The sequence below is a fragment of the Ischnura elegans genome, chromosome X (assembly GCF_921293095.1).
Source record: "Ischnura elegans chromosome X, ioIscEleg1.1, whole genome shotgun sequence".
Classification (NCBI taxonomy): Eukaryota; Metazoa; Arthropoda; class Insecta; order Odonata; family Coenagrionidae; genus Ischnura; species Ischnura elegans.
In genome coordinates, this window is record NC_060259.1 from 47023106 (window position 1) to 47041332 (window position 18227).

Here is an 18227-nt window from a genome sequence, read left to right on the forward strand (position 1 = left end):
AGTTAATAAAATCGTTAATTTTCACTGCAGAAACATGGTTCAAAGACGAGGGTGAGCTGGTCGAGGAAAGGGTCCCGGATTAGGGACCTAATGAGGGTGTACCACGCCCATCCTGTAAGTACCTGCTTCATGGCCCCATGAAACACATTTTAACCTTTTCGCGGCATGTGAGGAGAAGGTTTTCGGAGATTGAAAAGCAGTGAAAGGGTTAAGGTAGGATATCCTTCTCCATGTATGGAAAGTCAAAGGTGAGTTGATGACGGCTTGCTTATTTTGAAGGTCAATTTGCATTAGGGGAAAAATAATTCTCTGTTTTAGAATCATCGCACAACATTGGTTATTTATGTGTTCCATGCTGCACCAGGTGGAAAGCAAGTGATTCTTGGGTACCTACATGAAATCTTAATATATCAATGAAAGATTCTGTCCGGAGATTGAGGAAAGATTTGGAGTTTTTTGAACAAAACTGTTGTACTTATATGGCATTCATTTTTTTAAATTTGGTTCAGCCAACATTTTATTAAAGGTGACAATTGATTTTTGTTATATAATGTAATACAAGTAGGATATCTCAAACTAAACTGCAGAGCCACTGCTCAAAGCACAAAGATTTTAAAGTCATGGAGCACGATCGCCTCTTCGGCTGACTGTATGACGCCGTTGTGGTAGGCCTCGGTTGGCCCCTTGTTGGGGAACTGGGTCCCTATTGACCCCAGGGGCATCTCCTTCTCCAGGAGGAGGAGCGGCATCCCCCTGAGGACCGGGAGGTGTTGGATTAGCTAAGTTCTGGTGCTGACGCTGAACTGCAAGCTGAATAGCTGCAGCTGCAGCATCCGACCTTTCTTCGGCAATTCTTCGTGCATTATCCACTTCTACCCTTGATAATGATGGTGGAGGGGTTCTCCAGGACCGGGGTGGGGGGTGATTCCCTTCTGCCATCTAAAAGGCAATGAGAATGAAATCTTAGCCACTTAATCCTATATAAATCTTGATCACTCATGATACATGTCAACAAATGGTTCAAGTAAAATTTTTTTGCATTAGATGACAGGATGCATAAATTGACCTTCCTGTTCTTCACCAAGAGTTGTTAATACGAGAAGAAATTCAAACCTATGAGGGAGATGTGCCTGTATCTTCCAAAATAAAAAAATATGGCCATATAGGTTACTGATTATCTCAATTGATTTGACTAAAAGATCAATGAAGATATTTTAGTTGAACCTTAGAAAAATGATGATACTTTTGGCAGTTTATATAATCCTCTAAAAGTCTATGCAGGTAATGTATGAATAGTATAGATAGTAATCAATGGGATTCATGTCCATACTGGGAATCTCAATGAGAATGTGACCAGATTGAAGGGTTTCATGGGGCAAAAGGAAGCTGACTGAAGTCACTGTTCCCAGAAGTCTTCAATGAAATTAGTTTATCGTATGATGCTCAAGATAAATACATAGCTATCACTAAAAATGATAAATATGAAACATGAATGTTATCATATCTCAGCAGCTTTTAATATAGCCAATAGTGGCAACTACCTAAATCTGTGATCAAGTTTAAATTTTGACACTCCTACCAACAAGTTACTCCAAGCAAGAAATTATGGTATCTTGTTCAAGTTCAATCAAAACTTTTATTGTAAAATCACATAGAGCTATATAGCAACCAGAAATATGGGCCCTTTCTGAAGTTTATGGTGTACATTTCTTCACTGATGAGTATATTAAGATTGCTGGCTCATATGATATGGGTGAAGAAAATGATTGCTCTTGTTTAAGCCCTAATCAGCAAGATATGTCGGAAATCACTGTGGGTGATATGAAGTAATATAAGTAGTTCATGAACCCACAATCTAGAGAAGCCAAAGCTGCTATGATATTTTCTATGGTATGATTGCTCAAATTTCTAACCTATATGTTACAGATTAAATTATAGGGGGGACTGGGCTACCTAATGACTGTCATCAAAGGGAAATTGAGTATAAAGCTTCACTCTGTTTTAAATTTGGAATGCAGTTGTGTGGAATCACTTACATTTAGTAAATTTTACTTATTGCAGATCTCAATTGAGCTCTAATTAGCCTTAGCTATTCATAAAATTATAAATATTGCAAAATCAGCTTAGACCGGCATTACCACTACCCTGGGGTAATGGCAGTCGGTAATGCCATTTTCTTCTAAATTGTTTTAAAACAAGAAATATGAGGATTTTCGATGGCACAGGCACGTCAAACAGAAATAATTATGCTAATTACATTAAATAATTCCGCAACTAAGAAATTACAAACAAGTAAATGGAAGTATGGATATAATATGTCCCTATTGGAAATTTCTTATAAGAAAATTTCCTATCAGAAATTGGGCATTTTTCTTATAAGAAAATTTCTTATAAGAATTCTTCTTATAAGAAAATTTCTTATAAGAATTTTTCTATAAGAAAATTTCTTATCAGAAATTGGGCATTTTTCTTATAAGAAAATTTCTTATCAAAAGTATCAATTACAAAATGTTATTTATTAGAAATTTTCTCATGGAAATATTTATTATAATTATCATATCATCATGCTTAAAACACTTGTGCAAACTTCAATAAAAAGCTACATGAGATTTACATCCCTCCTGAGAGTACAAAGTTAGCATTATACCTAATTTTTTCCAAATGAAGGTGCCTATATCTGGTACACAGCAAACCTAATGATTTCCCATGTACCAAATGTAATGTCTATCTTTAGTGTGCATCAAGCAAGGACATTCAAGTTCTGTAAAGTCCACCTGACTGGCCAGACAATGCGAGATACCATAGAGGTCCTTCAGGTCATGGGTTCTGCATAGGGTTAACGCCCCCCACATTTTAAAACTAAAAAACTAAAAGCAATGAAACCAACGATATCCTGGAATGATGGACTGATAATAGAATATGGCTTTGGCAATCACTACGCAATGAAATATAAAGGAATTGCAATATGGAATGATTTAACCTGGAAAATTGAAGAAGCAAATGAAATAAAATTCAAGTTCGACTTGGGATACTTCAAGAAATTATTTGGGAAGGAAAAGGAAAAATTGATAAATCGAATACATAGGAGAAATTTTTATTTAAGATACCAGAGAGAATGACCTCTACATGCAGATTTGGATAGATAATGAAAGAAATAAATAAAGTAAAATGGAATTTGATGCCATTTGGAGAAAAGGATAGGTAGAATATGGCTAACAATTAGTGCAAGATTTAGGGAAATTAATAGGAATCCCAGAAACACTGATTGAGAATAATAGTTGATGTATTTTCCATAAAATAATAATTGTGCAGATGTTATTTAGGTTTACTCATACAAATTCATTCTCTCCAGAGACGACTAAATCACTCACTTTGTCCATTGAAACACTGTTTTCATTAAAACTTCCACTTATATTAGATATGTCACAATCTGAAAAATATACAAGTCTATCTAAATTAACGATGAAAAGTTTAAAATTCCATGAAACTGTTTGTTTAAGGTGACATGATTTTAGGAATGCCAGTTTTGTAAGACTTACCAAATGAGGTCAATGCCTTATTTTTGTTAGAAGCACACGATTTATTTTATTAAACTGCTATCACAAAGACATAGTGAATGATTAACATATAAAAGCAATCCTTAGCAACCTAACAACCAAACAAGTTTTGGTTGTTAGGTTGCTAGGGAACCATGTGAACAGTATCCTGCAACGTATGCAATCGTAGTATACATCGTGGTTATTCATGGCCCATATCGAACTTCCATCGGTCAAGTAATCTGTAGACTCGAAACAGAGAGATCTTATAAGTCTACAATTTTTCATGTGCCCTCAGCTATATATACTAACAAGTCGCATTAAAGAAGCCTCCGCTTCTTGGAACCATTTATGTCAAATATCATGCTGAAAAAAAACAGGAAATTAGCAGAACATTACTTAAAAAAGTGTTATACATAATTTCAAAAAAATATTTTATGTAGAATTCCTTAAATAATTATCAATTGCCAACATAAGTTATGGTGACACGCCTGCTGGATAAAAACCTAAAAGGTATGCGACCCGCGCAGCATTATTGTAGAATTCTATAAGAAATGCAGATTTCTTATAAGAATTTTTGTAAGACTTATAGAATCCTATAAGAATTTCTATAAGACTTATAGAATCCTATAAGAAATCTGTAAGACTTATAGAATCCTATAAGAATTCTGTAAGACTTATAGAATCCTATAAGTCTTACAGAATTCTTATAAGAATTTCTGTAAGACTTATAAGAAATTTTCAATAGGGTTATTTCATTAAACAGGTCACACAAAAACATGGTGAATGATTAACATATAAAAGCAATACCTAGCAACCTAACAACCAAACAAGGTTTCCATGGCAACCGTATCCTGCAACGTATGCAATCGTAGTATACATCGTGCTTATTCATGGCCCATATCAAACTTCCATCGGTTAAGTAATCTATAGACTCCAAACAGACAGATATTATAAGTGTACAATTTTTCGTGTGCTCTTAGGGATATATATTAACAAGTCTCATAAGAAGAAGCCTCAACTTCTTGGAACCATTTATGTCAAATACCATGCTGAAAACGCCAATAAATTAGCAGAACATTACTTAACAAAGAGTTATACATTATTTCCAAAAAAATCTTATAAGAATTTCTTAAATAATTATAATTTGCCAACATAAGTTATGGTGACTTAAATGCATGCCGGATGAAAACCTGAAAGTTATGTGACCTGTGCAACATTCTTATAGAATGCTATAAGAAATGCTAAGTTCTTATAAGAATTTCTGTAAGACTTATAGAATCCTATAAGAATTTCTGTAAGACTTATAGAATCCTATAAGAATTCTGTAAGACTTATAGAATCCTATAAGAATTCTGTAAGACTTATAGAATCCTATCAGAATTCTGTAAGACTTATAGATATCTATAAGTCTTACAGAATTCTTATAAGAATTTCTGTAAGACTTATAAGAAATTTCCAATAGGGGTCAATTAAAAAAATATCTTTCCATGATAAAAAGGGCTGAAAACTTTAAGGGTACCACCAATATGCTTACATAAGTTGATGAGCTTTTAGAAGCTTAAGTGCATTTTACATTCTGAAGCACATGTCTCATAAATACCCCTCGGAACTGTTCCATCTAGAGCATTCTTGATGAGCCCATAATTCATAAGTAGTGCACTGATACCGCATTACTCCATCTTTTAGGGTGGCTCTGCTATAGAGTGAGGTTTCTTTGTCCATTTCCATTATAAGTAACTCACTTTCTGATTCGTCTTCACAAATCTTTTTCTCATCAATAGAAGTCGGAGTCAGATTCAAAGAGTTTCCTGCTCATTTTCTTTTGCTTCTCTTTTCATGTTTTTTTCTTTTAGCAATAGAAGCAGTTTGCTTATGATTTTTTTATTGAAAATCCCTGATACACGCTACTAGCTTTATTTGTTTTCCTTATAATTTTCTGGGCTTCTAAGGATAGAATAAGAATTATATGAGTACTAATGGGTGGATGCCGGTCAGTTGCCAAAGCAACTGCCATTACCACAACTGTATGTTTTCATTCAATGGCTAAAAAAATAAATATCACTGCTTGAAATCTTATTGAAACACTACATGATAGAACAATATAGCTTACCATGTTATTGCAAGATCAGTTTCGTCCTATGAAAAGTAAACGGTAAGAACCTGTTCGTGATTAAATGACAATGGGATCAAGAGCTAAGGTATTCATTGAGTGTAGCTGCCTCATGACATGGCATATGATTTACCTGCAATTTGGAATATAGAAGAAAACAACATGCCGACAAATTTTAAATGGAAATATAAAAAATATACATCTGATACCCAAGTAACAAAATCTTATGCAAAAATTATTTTAAAATATATTGCGAGAACATTTTGAAATGACTTTAACATAATTTTGAAAACATAAGCTTTCTCTGTTTCAATGTTACAAATCTTTTTTTCATTATTTCAAAATGATTTTAACAGAAGTTTAAAATATGTCCTACTCTTGAAGGAGCTATGAATAGTACTTTTTAAAATTGTTTTAAATACATTGTAACTAATTCAGCCTCCTTTTAAATTGATCAATTGTTATGCTAATATAATACAAGTAAACGTGTTTGAAATTTCGAACTGTGACAGAAACAGTAAAACACTGTTTTCCCACCTAACTACTATGCTACCAACATTATAGTTTTGCATACGTGAATATTTCGCATGAAGCAGTACAACCATCATGAGAATTAAAGAATCTCCTTATCTGCATGCTTTCACTGAATTCCCACCATCACCTGAGACATTTTAATGACATTCCAATCAGATATGTCTGTGTTTGGATTATAAGACATACGCAATCGCAAATGTGAAAAACTCAGGCCTTATCCCTTTTTAGTATGCAATGAAGCACATATTGAGAGTGTTTTCAGGCGTTGCTTGATTGTATTCTTGGATCATTCAATGTCCATTTTTCAATTATATGCCTTCATTTTGGGACATTTTTCCCGTAAATTCATTATTTTAAATTTTAGTAATCTTATGGAGAACTGCGAAAAAATACAGCTTTGTGGATTTCAAGAAGTCCTGAAAACAGCAAAATTCAAACTCACTTTTGTAAAAAGGGATTCATTTTTGGTAGAAAAAGTCTCCGTATTACTTGTTTTATGTAAAGCTACTTGTCAGTTATTCACATTCACCTCAAAGGAATAAGAATTATTATACTGGTTTATTTTATCACATTGGTATATGCCTGTGCCAATGAGATTAATTTATATAAGTGTTTTAAAATGATTTCAAAATAAATACCTAATTATTTCAAAATTATGTTGAAAATGATTTTAAAATTATGTTGAAATGATTAGAAAATAAATATCAAAATATTATGTGGGTAAAATAATTTTGAAATTGTTTTAAAATAATGTTCACATAATTATTTTTCTGTGAAATTAAAAAAGGAACATTTAATGCAAAAAATAAGCCATTACCTCCTACATATCCATGTATACACTATTAACAAAATGAGATCAAATGGTACAAGACTTAAAAAGAGCAACGCCAAATACATTATTTTAAAATGATTTTAAAATCTTGAAAAAGTCGTGAATTTAGCCACCATATGATATTTTGATTTTAAAATTATGTGCAATAATTCTAAAATCATTTTTCCATGTTCTTTTGCTACTTGGGATGGGATGGTTGCTGATTCTAGAAATAGATTCCACATGTTTCAGCTGAGTCAAATAATGAACTAAAAGAAAGTCCTGGGTGTTTTGGAGAAATCAAACATGGAAAAGAGCCATGTGATGGAATAAGATAGGTCAAAATATTGCAACTTAGTCGAGAAGTCATATTGGTATAAGGAAGAATGTCTAATGGCAAAAATTGAAAAATCACATGAATGCAAATAACTGTGCAGTTGAAAATTTTCAATTCTGTGTATTATTTATATGTTGACTGTATATGTGAACACAGTGAATCCTTTCTATAGCATGTAAGAAAAGTATTCCTTGATAACTTTTAGATTTCTCATATGATTTAATATCTCATTTCCGACAAAATACCATGATTGGGTCAAAGTTCATTGCACAAACAGGTGTTATGTCTGGGTTACAAACAGACAGAGGACCATAATCATTCGCTTAGTAAACCACACAAGTAAAGAGGCAGAGATAGTAGTAGAGTCCATAATTCAGTGGGGATAATAGATGTATGAGTAAATATCAGTGTTCAAGACTCCCTTCAATGGCTTCATTGCAAGCGTTTATGGAATTAAGAGGCATATTATTAAAATTACTGCTGTACCTTTCCCAGAGCATTGTAATAGTATCACATTAATAGGCTATTCTATAGTTTTTGAAGACCAATATTAAAAGATGTGTGTCAGTAATGTCCTAAAAATGCTCTATTCAAGCTTTAACACCCACCATATCCTGTCAGTAGCAATGGGCATTTACATGAATTTGTTGCTACAGAAGAGCACATTATTTACTTGTATTCAGTAACAGCATGTAAAAAATAGCTGTACATGGTAAGCACTGCTTATTTTGCATGCAGAGCAGGGGCAGATCAAGAATATTTTCTGGGGGGCTGAAGCGTCTGACCAGCAAACAATCTTCTCATACTTGAGGTTATGAACGAGATACAACAATTACTGTGCGAAATATTCTCTATAATTTCAAATGGCAGTTATTAATATGACATTTAATGCTTGGAGCTCCGTAATAAACAAAAAAAAATGAATGTAATCATAAACATATAATGATATTTGTCTATTTTTTAAGCATCTTGGAGGGGGGGGGGATGTGCCCCCTAAATCCGCCTGTGATGCAGAGTATAATAATTATCATTTCCTCTTGAAGTAATTTGAATTTGGTGCGTGAGAAGGAGTGCATTTACAGATTTGTTGGAAAATGATGGTTGAAAGAGGCCACCTATTTTCCTCAAACTTACGCAGTAGTCAGTTCCAGGGGTGCAGCCAGGAATTAAGGCTGGGGGGCTTTAGGTGCAACTAATACTGGGGTGTGTGGTGGTATGGAATACCCGCCAGGTTAAGCGGTAGGTGCAAGATTAATAAATTGCGTAATTTTTAAATAAACGGTTCAAAATGGTGAGTTTTACGGCTTTCTGAGGGATATTTTATTAATCCTTACACTATTCTATTAGTAATATCAATTCTATTAAGTAAAATGGATTGAATTTAAATATTTCTCTGAGCTCTGGGGGGGGGGGGGGGGTGTTTAGCCCCCAAAACTCCCCCCTTGCTGCGCCACTGGTCAGTGCTGATCCATCTATATAAAAACGAAAAAGTTGTATTTTCTGCCCTTTGACATGGAAAGAAACTACTTCTTTATTTTCTTAATTTATGGATCAACTTAAGCTACTGCAAATATTTGAGGAAAATAAGAGGAAGCCTCTTTCCGATATCAATTTTTAAATGATTGCAAATTTTGATGATTTACACCCTGTTAATCAATTTGAAAGCCTTTAAACTGTGCAAAAATTGTTTACATTAAGTAAATTCTTTAAAATAAACAGCATATATCTTCTCTACGTGCTTTAATTCCAGAGTTAGCATTTATGTGATATTTCAGTTTTTCCTCCATGGCTTGATACACCAAGGGTTCATAACTTTCCATAACTTGCATTCTGAACTTTGTATGATTCATCTTTAGGATACATATTTCGCATACTAAACCTTAGGGAAATCGGTAATGGTCACCAGACCCCCCTTGCGTGATTTGATATAAAATCCCCCATGTAAGATAATATGGTTGAACATGTAATTAAGTTTTTCCGTATTTGCTGGTACTCATTCATGAGTACTTTCACTCTAGCTGTAGGGTTCAGCGCCAAAAGAATCTAAAAATATTTAATACAATGATATATTGTTATAACTATCATATAAATTCATGATCATTAAGCCTAAAATGTTACAATTCATTAGATTCCTGCTGAAGCTTAACTCCAAATATGTTAAGATTTGAATGATATTATATGTTACGAGTGCATTGAATGCAATGACATCGCTTACATTGAAATACTTGGCACATAAAGTAAAGGAAATGTAAACGCGATCCTAAATGCTGTACCGATGATGTGAGGATACCCTGGATCGTATTACTTGAGTCGGAGTTGCAGCGGTCGCACACACCGTGGGAGGGTCAATTCCTTTGCCTGGGTCGTTTAATCCTGCGATGGTTTGATGGGATGGATGGTATGATGGTTTACAAAGGCCTCGCCCGGATTAAATCCTGTGACTACTGTCAACCCTTTTTGACACCAAGGTCCTCAAGAGGCCACTTTTGAGGGGGTAATCATCAGTCCCAGGCTTTCCTCCAGAAAATAACGTTCAAAAGTCTACCGCAAATGCAATTGAAGAATAGCAACAAATACAGCGGCGTACAAAGATGTAAGCGAATATAATAAGCATGGACCTCCAAAGTTGTTGCTACCTTGACTTCAGATTGAAGGCACTGCCACCTTTCTCTATTGTCACTATACGTTAACCAAATGGCGACGTAATTCGCAAGGCAAACGTGCCCGTCCACAAAGTTATGCTGGAATAAATATAGCTAATTTAGCGTGTTTATTAGTTTTCCGTAGGTTAACATATACCTTAAAATTATTCCTTAAAGTCGTAATTTCTTTAATTTACTCACTTTTTTATTGGTAATTTGCTGGCTTTGCAGGAGAAGAACAAGGAGGCTGACGTTTTGGCACTTGTCAGTCGATGTATGGATGTGCTTATTGCTTCACGCGGTGGCGGAATACAGAATTAATGTTATTCCTTCCGTGAGTCTTTTTGAAGCAATGGAAGAAATTTCCGATTATTTAAATTAAATTTATGCATATTTTAAGAAGTTTTCCCGGAGTTAAATATTTTTCTGCGTCAAGAGTAAATTATTTGGCACTATTTTTTTCCTCGAGGGACAAGTTTGCGCCAAAAAATCTTGTAGGATAATATATTTTACGTGAACTTGTCTCGAGTAAAAAAAGTTCCAAAAAATAAAACCTTGAAGCAGAAAAATATTTTAATTTCGAAAAACTGGCTTAAAAAGTGTGTAAAGAATATTTAACAAACAAGGCGGGAAAATTTCGCGCCAAAATATGTTAGCCCTACAAGATACTTTTGCGCAAAGACAAAATAGTGCCAAATAATATACTCGTGACACAGAAAAATATTTGACTTTGGAAAAACTGGCTGAAAAGTGCATTAATTATATTTTACAAGTAGGAAATACCCTCCACTGCTTCAAAAAGACTCACGGAAAGAATATCAGTGTTTACATATTCCTGCCACCACGTGAGGAAATAAGATCCATACACCGACAAACCTGTGCCAATAAGTTTTTGTCCTTGTCCGTCGACAAAATCACTAGGCCAAAAAAATCACCGCCAGAATCAGCGAAAAAGCATAGAAAAGTGAGTAAATAAAAGAAATTACAACTTTTAAGAATAATTTTAAGGTATAGGTATGTCAACCTACTGAAAGCAAATAAGCACGCAAAATTGCGCTCAGTTATTCCAACAAAACGTTGTATACCGTATCTGTTGTCTCTGCTGGTTGGACTACACTGGATGTTTTCGATTTTCCGGATGTTTCCAATTTTCGTAGGAACCTAAGAAATTTATGGTACCCTCGCTTTCAATGAATTTGATAGTCCCTAGTTAACCGCCCCACGAAGAAATGGAAGGGTCGGTTGAGAGAAATAGCAGAGGGGCAGCGAGGAAGGGCCGGCGACGTATCTGCTCCATTGTCCACGACAAGAGAAATTGCTCGGTGGGTTTTCAATTCCTATAGACTGGAAATTGTACTTTCCACGTGCTCACTTTCCTCGCCAGTTCACAAGGCGTTCATGAGAAACAGTCATCACCACCGGTCAGCAAACCTATGATTAGAAAAGTGAGTAAATTAAAGAAATTACAACTTTTAAGAATAATTTTAAGGTATATGTCAACGATGTCAACCTACTGAAAGCAAATAAGCACGCAAAATTGCGCTCAGTTATTCCAACAAAACGCTGTATACCGTATCTGTTGGGGGTAAGGGGGGTAAAAGGGTAAGGGGGCTCCGCCCCCCCAAACGAATCTTTGAGGGGGCTCGGGCCCCCTCAGGCCCCATGGAGTCGGCGCCACTGTTGCTTCCTCGTTGTAAACGTTGAAAATTATGGGTGACAAGGCACAGCCTCATCTCACTGCTTTCCTATTTCATTTCTTCACAACTAGGTCCTGATTTTACCACCCTTACTTGGTTTTGTGTAAACTGTGGATGATTCTTCTGTCATTGTAAAGAACTCCAATTTCTTCTAGGATTCCAAGCATTGAGTTCCAAAATACATTTACAAATGCCTTCCCCAACTCTACGACAAAACGAACGTCGGCTTGTTCTTTTCCATTCTCTTCTCTATGAGCTGCTTAGGGGCCAATTTTGCTTCCTTTGTGCCTTTGTTTTGTCTGAATCCGGAATGGTCCTCATTCAGGTACTCTTCTGCTCTACTTTATTATTCTTCTATAGATGATCCTTGTCAGTATCTTCGGCCCATGTGTAGCCAGTCTAATAGTCCTAAAATCTTCGCAGTTCTCCGCTCTTATCCTCTTGCGAATTTGGATTATATCGTTCCTCTAGCAGTCCTTTGGTGTCTCACCTGTCAAGTACATTTCAATGATAGCTTTGTACAGGTGGTTCAACGTTTTTTCACCTGCATTTCAGCTGTGCGGGAATATCATCAATTCCAGATACTTTATTTATACGAAGGTCTCTTACAGCCGCATCAAATTCTGATCGTAAAATTGGGGCTCCCATGCCATCTTCATTCACTTCCCTTCTTATTTTCGATAGCATTGGTTCTTAGGCCGCTTCTTTTGTACAAATCTTGTAGATATTCTTTCCATCTCTTCTCTTTGTCTTCGTTTTCAATCATAAGTTCTTCTACTTTGTTTCTTAGGGCATTATGTGTTATGCCCCTTTCCTGAAAGTGGTTCCTCACTATCCTATAGGCAGCCTCTATTTTTCAATGCAAAAATAGTTTTGAACGCCTTCGAGATATTTTAATTCGCGCTCCTCTAGTCTTCCTTGCTTTGCGACATATCTCGTTCCTTATTCTTTCGTAACAATTCTGCCAGTCCTGTTTTCGCAGGCTTTTACCAAAAACCTCTTCAGATGGCCCATTCAAAATTTGAATCGTTAATAACAAAACATATAAACAATTTTCGAAACTTAAAAATAAATACTCTCAGTTCAATTTCATAACTAAATACATTCGCATAAAAATATTCGTGTTTTTAACGGAAACACAAAGAGCGTGTACAGTACCTACTCTGGAACCCAGCGCGTGGCTATGTGATTATCTCAAATGGCTTAAACTTCGCGAGGGGCAGTTTGGGGCAGCAAATTTTTGTTTCGTAATAGCTATAAAATGTATAAGATTGATGATATGTTTGTTAGTACGCAGAATACGACAGAATGCTACAGTGGCAGACTACAATGCTACAGAAGGGGGGAGGTCTTGGGGGATAAAACCCCCCCCCCAGAGCTCAGGCAATTTTTTAAGTTTAATGTATTTTATTCATTTGGATTAATAATACTTATAGAATAGTGTAAGGATTAATAAAATATCCTTCAGAAGGCCATAAAAGTCACAATTTTAAACCATTTATATTTTTTTTCTGACGGAGGGCCCTCGCACCTCCGGCTTATCCTGGAAGATATGCCACGCCCTAGACACCCCAGTATTAGTTTTGCCTGAAACCCCCCATATCCTTAATTCCTGGCTGCGCCCCTGAATGCTAAACTTATGACTTAATTTTCAAATAATTTTCGAATAATATTGTATTAATTTTAGTCAAAAAACTTTAATACTGCCAATTTATTAACCTATAGCAATTTTAAAAAAATGTATTAGATTGCACTTACACTGCTTGGCTAAATCCATTTTACAGAACGAAAATCGCCCAATTACACCAGCAGTAGCGCTATTATGAATTACAAGTACTTATTCTTGCGCTGCATAGTGGCCGTTCTTACTAACGTGGAGATCACTTTCACTGTGGTTTATCAACGTGTAAACATACTCACCAGCCTTTACAATTTTATTTTCGGACGATCCCATTCTTCCTTTAGCCAACACAAAGTTTCAAAAACCTTGTATACTAAGTTCATATTTTCCTATTTTGGCCACCATTTTGGGCATTTCGCTCACTGTACGGCGTTGCAAGCGTTGGGAATAACGGTACTTTCGGGGGCAGCAGAAGATTCTCGGACGAACGCTGTGCAGTCTCCACAGATTCGATTTGGCAACACTGCTAGCTGGAGTGCGATCTGCACTGCACGGAGTTCGGAGAGAGACTGCGGGCTCCTACAAACTTTCTATTGTCGCTCTTCTGTGATTGGCTAGAAGAGTGGGTGGGTTTTGAGCACGCTCAAGGTCAGCCGCCGTCAGTTCAGAAAAAGGGTTATAGCCTGTGTTCAGTGCAGAAATGAAGTAGTCTTTCTCCTCTTTCATTGATTCCCCAATCCATATTTCCATATTCTGTCTTGACTTTCGCCGACGAAGGCATTCCTGCCACCTAAATTAATAAGCTTTTCTTCCCCTCTCACCTGCTTGATAACTTCGGTTATATATTGGTAGAAATCTTCTATTTCATCGTCTTCATAATCTGATGTAGGCATGTTAACCTGCACCACTACAGTAGCTATGGGTTCAGTTTCTACCTTCACCATTACTCTCTCTTCATTAGACTGCGAGTAGCTTTTAAATCGCATCTGGGCGCTCCATCTAAGCATTATCTCTAATCCAGCACTACCATTTAGCGATCCTGTGTGTATCATTTTAAAGCTTCCACTCCAAAAGTCTCCTTCTTGGGGCCACTTCATTTCGCTGACACCTAATTGCTAATCCATTGAGGTTCATTCTTCGCATCTCCACCTTCATGTTCTCTAGCCTACTGCAGGTACGAAGCGAACTAATGTTCCATTTCTATTTTTAACATTCTATCACCTTTGATCGATGCACCCTCTCGAGTAGTACCCACTTGGAGATCCAATTGGGGGACTAATTTACCTCCGGTATATCTTAATCGAGAGAATTCCATCATTTCATTATATAAAGAGAGCGGAGCGGCTGCGACTCCTTGGGATGATACTGTGGTGGTTTCCCCTTGCCTTTCACATTGCAGTGCTACAGCCATAAAGTAAATCCCTCAATGCCCCTAGTGGAATGTGTGCCGCTGTATCGACCAATGTGGTTTCACCTTTGCACATATGGAGAAGAGCTGTTCTCCCTCTCCCCTGGGTTATGAGAGGCATAATTTTTTGGCAGCCCCGGGTCACCAATTCGCAGAATCTTCATAGGTTTCGTTATCATAAAAATGATCTACCTTACCCAAGGAGAAACCAATAATCCCTCCGAACTCCATCTCTTTTTGTCCACGACTGCTTATTCGACGAAAGAACTCGCTTATCTCGCAGCTAACCTCTATATCTAGAGGTCGACCCCCCATTCGCAACCCTTTGGATGCATTTGGTGGCTTTAAACCCAGCCGCAAGAAAGAAATAATAAACACTATAAATCACTGTAACAATGCAAAGTGGAATAGGGTACATCCCTGTGTCTCCCATTGATCCTTATCTGCATCGAAAGTACTAGAAATAGCGTAAGAATAGATTGCCTTCTGGTTCTGCCCAGGACTCAAAATTTTAAGTCGTTAGCTGATCGGGTATTGGGCTGAATATGAGCGGCAAAATTTTTTCCGGTAGGACAAAACAAACATGCAAAGAAGCGACTTAATGAAAACATGGTAATGTCAGCTCTTGAAAATAGGGGATTAATGTAACATGTGGTCTCTGGCTTTTAGGCTATGATAAAGGAAACGTGAATTTGCCTCCGCACTTAGAGACTGTAATGTAATCTATATTTTGGCGAGATCTAGGAGCTGGCCACGTATGTGCCAGAACTACCTTAGAATGGTAAGATAGTATCAAGCATGCATTGCTCTGCACTTTTTCAAACACGACATCGACGGGGAGAAAATATCTACGCACACAGTGGCGTAACTAGGAATATGCTGGGGGTTGGGGGGTAATGGCATCCCCTGTCCCCCTCCAGGCAAAATCTGGTAAAATTTTTGAAAAATGACATGCCTGGAAATACATTTTACATCATTTTGGCACTAATAATTAACTTTAAGGAGATTTAGTTATAAAATTAGACAATATTTTAAATTATTTTTTTATTTCTCTGAGGTTTGGGGGGAGGAATCCATCCCTTCATCCCCCCATGGTGAAGCCACTGTACCTAAATGTTGAATTTCATACTGTGGGTTACGTTATATTATGTGTAATTATCTTCTTCAAACAGATGGGAGGACAACAGGAAAGGAGTGTGGTGGAGGAGTCTGTAGGACAGCCAAAAACCGAAGCAGCCACCCCAGTTGCCAAAAAGCGCCACTTAGTCGTAACCACCGTCTTATCACACGATGGCAAAGTCCAGGAGATCTATGTACGGGAGATAGGGCCATGGTAAGAGGTGCATGGTGAAAATAAATGCATGGGATATTCGACTAAATTCTTTAGTATATATTGGCACCTGAAAACAGATAACACTCACAACGCTTGAAAAAAGTGTTCTTTTTTCCGTTTCATTTGAAAATAAATGCAAATGGAAACTTCCAGTAGAAGAAAAAAGCTGGGTGAGACTGGAATTTCAGCCTTGTGCACCTTTGGGAAAGCGAGGAATCTGGCGGACAGAGGTTTTATCTGGCCACCAGATTCTTCGTTTTCCATAAGGTGCACAAGGCTGGAATTCCCCTCAGACTCCTAGTTTCCAGTACATATAGTCCAACCCACTTGCTTGCAAGGAAGCATATTACTTACCGCGCTGACCAGGGGCGCAGCTAGTAATTAAGGCTAGGGGGGGTTTTAGGGTAACTAATTCTTAAGAGTGTGGGGTATGGCATACCCACCAGGGTAAGCAGGAGTTGTGGGGGCCCTCCTCCAGAAAAAGTTTAAGAATAATGGCTCAAAACAGCGAGTTTTACGGCTTTCTAAGGGATATTTTATCAATCCTAACACTATTCTGTAAGTAATACTGATCCAAATAAGTAAAATGGATTAAACTTAAAAAAATTCTCTGAGCTCTGGGGGGGTTTTATCCCCCAAAACCCCCCCTTCACTGCGCCACTGGTGCTGACGTTAGCTCTATAGATCTGTACCCGAGTGCTGGCCATTTTCAATTCCATTGAGTTATTTTTTAACAACCAGCCTTTGACGCCTATGCCTGTTTTTTTCCAAATCTTGCCTGGTACTGAAAGTGATTGTGAATTACTTCAGCTTCTATTTTCATAGATAAGTGTACAAATAGGGGAGGCGGCTGCCGCTTATACTGCCATTGGTCAGTTACAAGAGTGATGCTTCTTAAGAGAACCCCCTCCTCATGATAAGGTACCTCTCCCCAAACGTATTCCCCTATAAATGACCACTCCACCCCCGAGAGAAGTTCTATCTTCAGAATTTAATTGGTGCAATTTATACTTAACTCACACACATGAATTCATCAGTTGACCACTAAGTACCTTAACCTCCATTCCGCTCTCCGCATTAGGTCTACTTATGTGGCACCAGCTAAATCTCACTTTTTCAATGTAATCCTTGTTGCTTCCAGTAAGATAGGTACATTCTTGAGGTCTAAAAAGATACAATTAAAAACTTTTAGGGTCAAGCGCATTGAATCAAAATTTTATAATAATTCATAGAAAGTTGATATTCTGATAAAAATGAATGCCCAATTCTGAAGAATCAAGTGTAAAAAAAGCAATGAACAATCAGGAAATGTCATAGAGAACAAACTTAAAGCATGTAATATTCACTGAAAGAAATTTGATAAATGTGTAACTACTGAAGAAAAAGATTTGTGAAAAAATAAAATTCACAAACAATCATGCAAAATTTAAAGTTTTCCAACTATTCAATGGAAAAAAGACAGCCATTACAGAGAGTGACTCTGAATTTGAAAGCTATATTCAGAATCGATTGCGGTCATCAGTGAAAGTTTTGGTTGATGGTTTTAATGAAACTTATGATTTGCAAAATCTAATGAACTTGAAAATTTTGGTGGCTTTTAAAAATTAAAATTTCACTTATTTTTATAAATATTACTTTTTTACAGGTGCAGGCCAAAGGGGAGTACCAGATGGGACAAGTAAAAACGAAGAGTAAAAAACTGTATATTGGATAATGAAGAAAAATTAAAAAAGTGATTCATTTATGGGCGTTTCATGTATTCTTCCAAGATCCTGACACTGAGATTAAAATTTGTTAGTATATAATTGGTACACCCTTGGGGGAACAATTAAAAAAAAGAATCTGTTCCGTTTTTTTAGTTTTGTTTTTACTTAATATAAACTACAATGTCATGTAAATATTCTTTTGCTGCTTGGAACTGGGCTGGACTGTGAATTCATCTAGTATAAACGTTATAGTTATCTGTTGAAGCAGTAATCAAGCCATCCATTTGTTTTACTCAAATGTTTCAGCTACTATCTGTTTCTATGGTAATTGAGTGCAATGTTTTCACTTTTTTCTAATTTACTATCTACTCAAAATGCCATGTAAGCTGATGTATTTGATTCCTTTAGGGGTAAGTGTCCTGAACATAGACTAAATCTCTCCATCTTCACTACCTGCTACAAGGATCTCGCCTTCTTGTGTAATTTATG

The 18227-nt window shown here is 36.5% G+C and overlaps 1 protein-coding gene across 2 annotated transcripts; it reads right to left on the minus strand.

Moving 5' to 3' along the window:
- Window positions 1-486: 486 nt before the first annotated feature.
- LOC124171084 lies at window positions 487-17197 on the minus strand. Of its 2 annotated transcripts, none has more exons than XR_006867659.1 (2): window positions 10175-10270; window positions 487-939 (listed from the first exon to the last, which is right to left on the minus strand). XR_006867659.1 is itself a non-coding variant. In XM_046550228.1 (2 exons), exons 1-2 carry the CDS (start codon window positions 17094-17096, stop codon window positions 619-621), a joined length of 333 nt encoding a protein of 110 aa, XP_046406184.1. In that variant the 5' UTR covers window positions 17097-17197; the 3' UTR covers window positions 487-618. The 2 variants fall into 2 exon arrangements, 1 of the variants encoding a protein (XP_046406184.1); XM_046550228.1 differs by lacking the exon at window positions 10175-10270 and adding an exon at window positions 17085-17197.
- Window positions 17198-18227: the final 1030 nt, after the last annotated feature.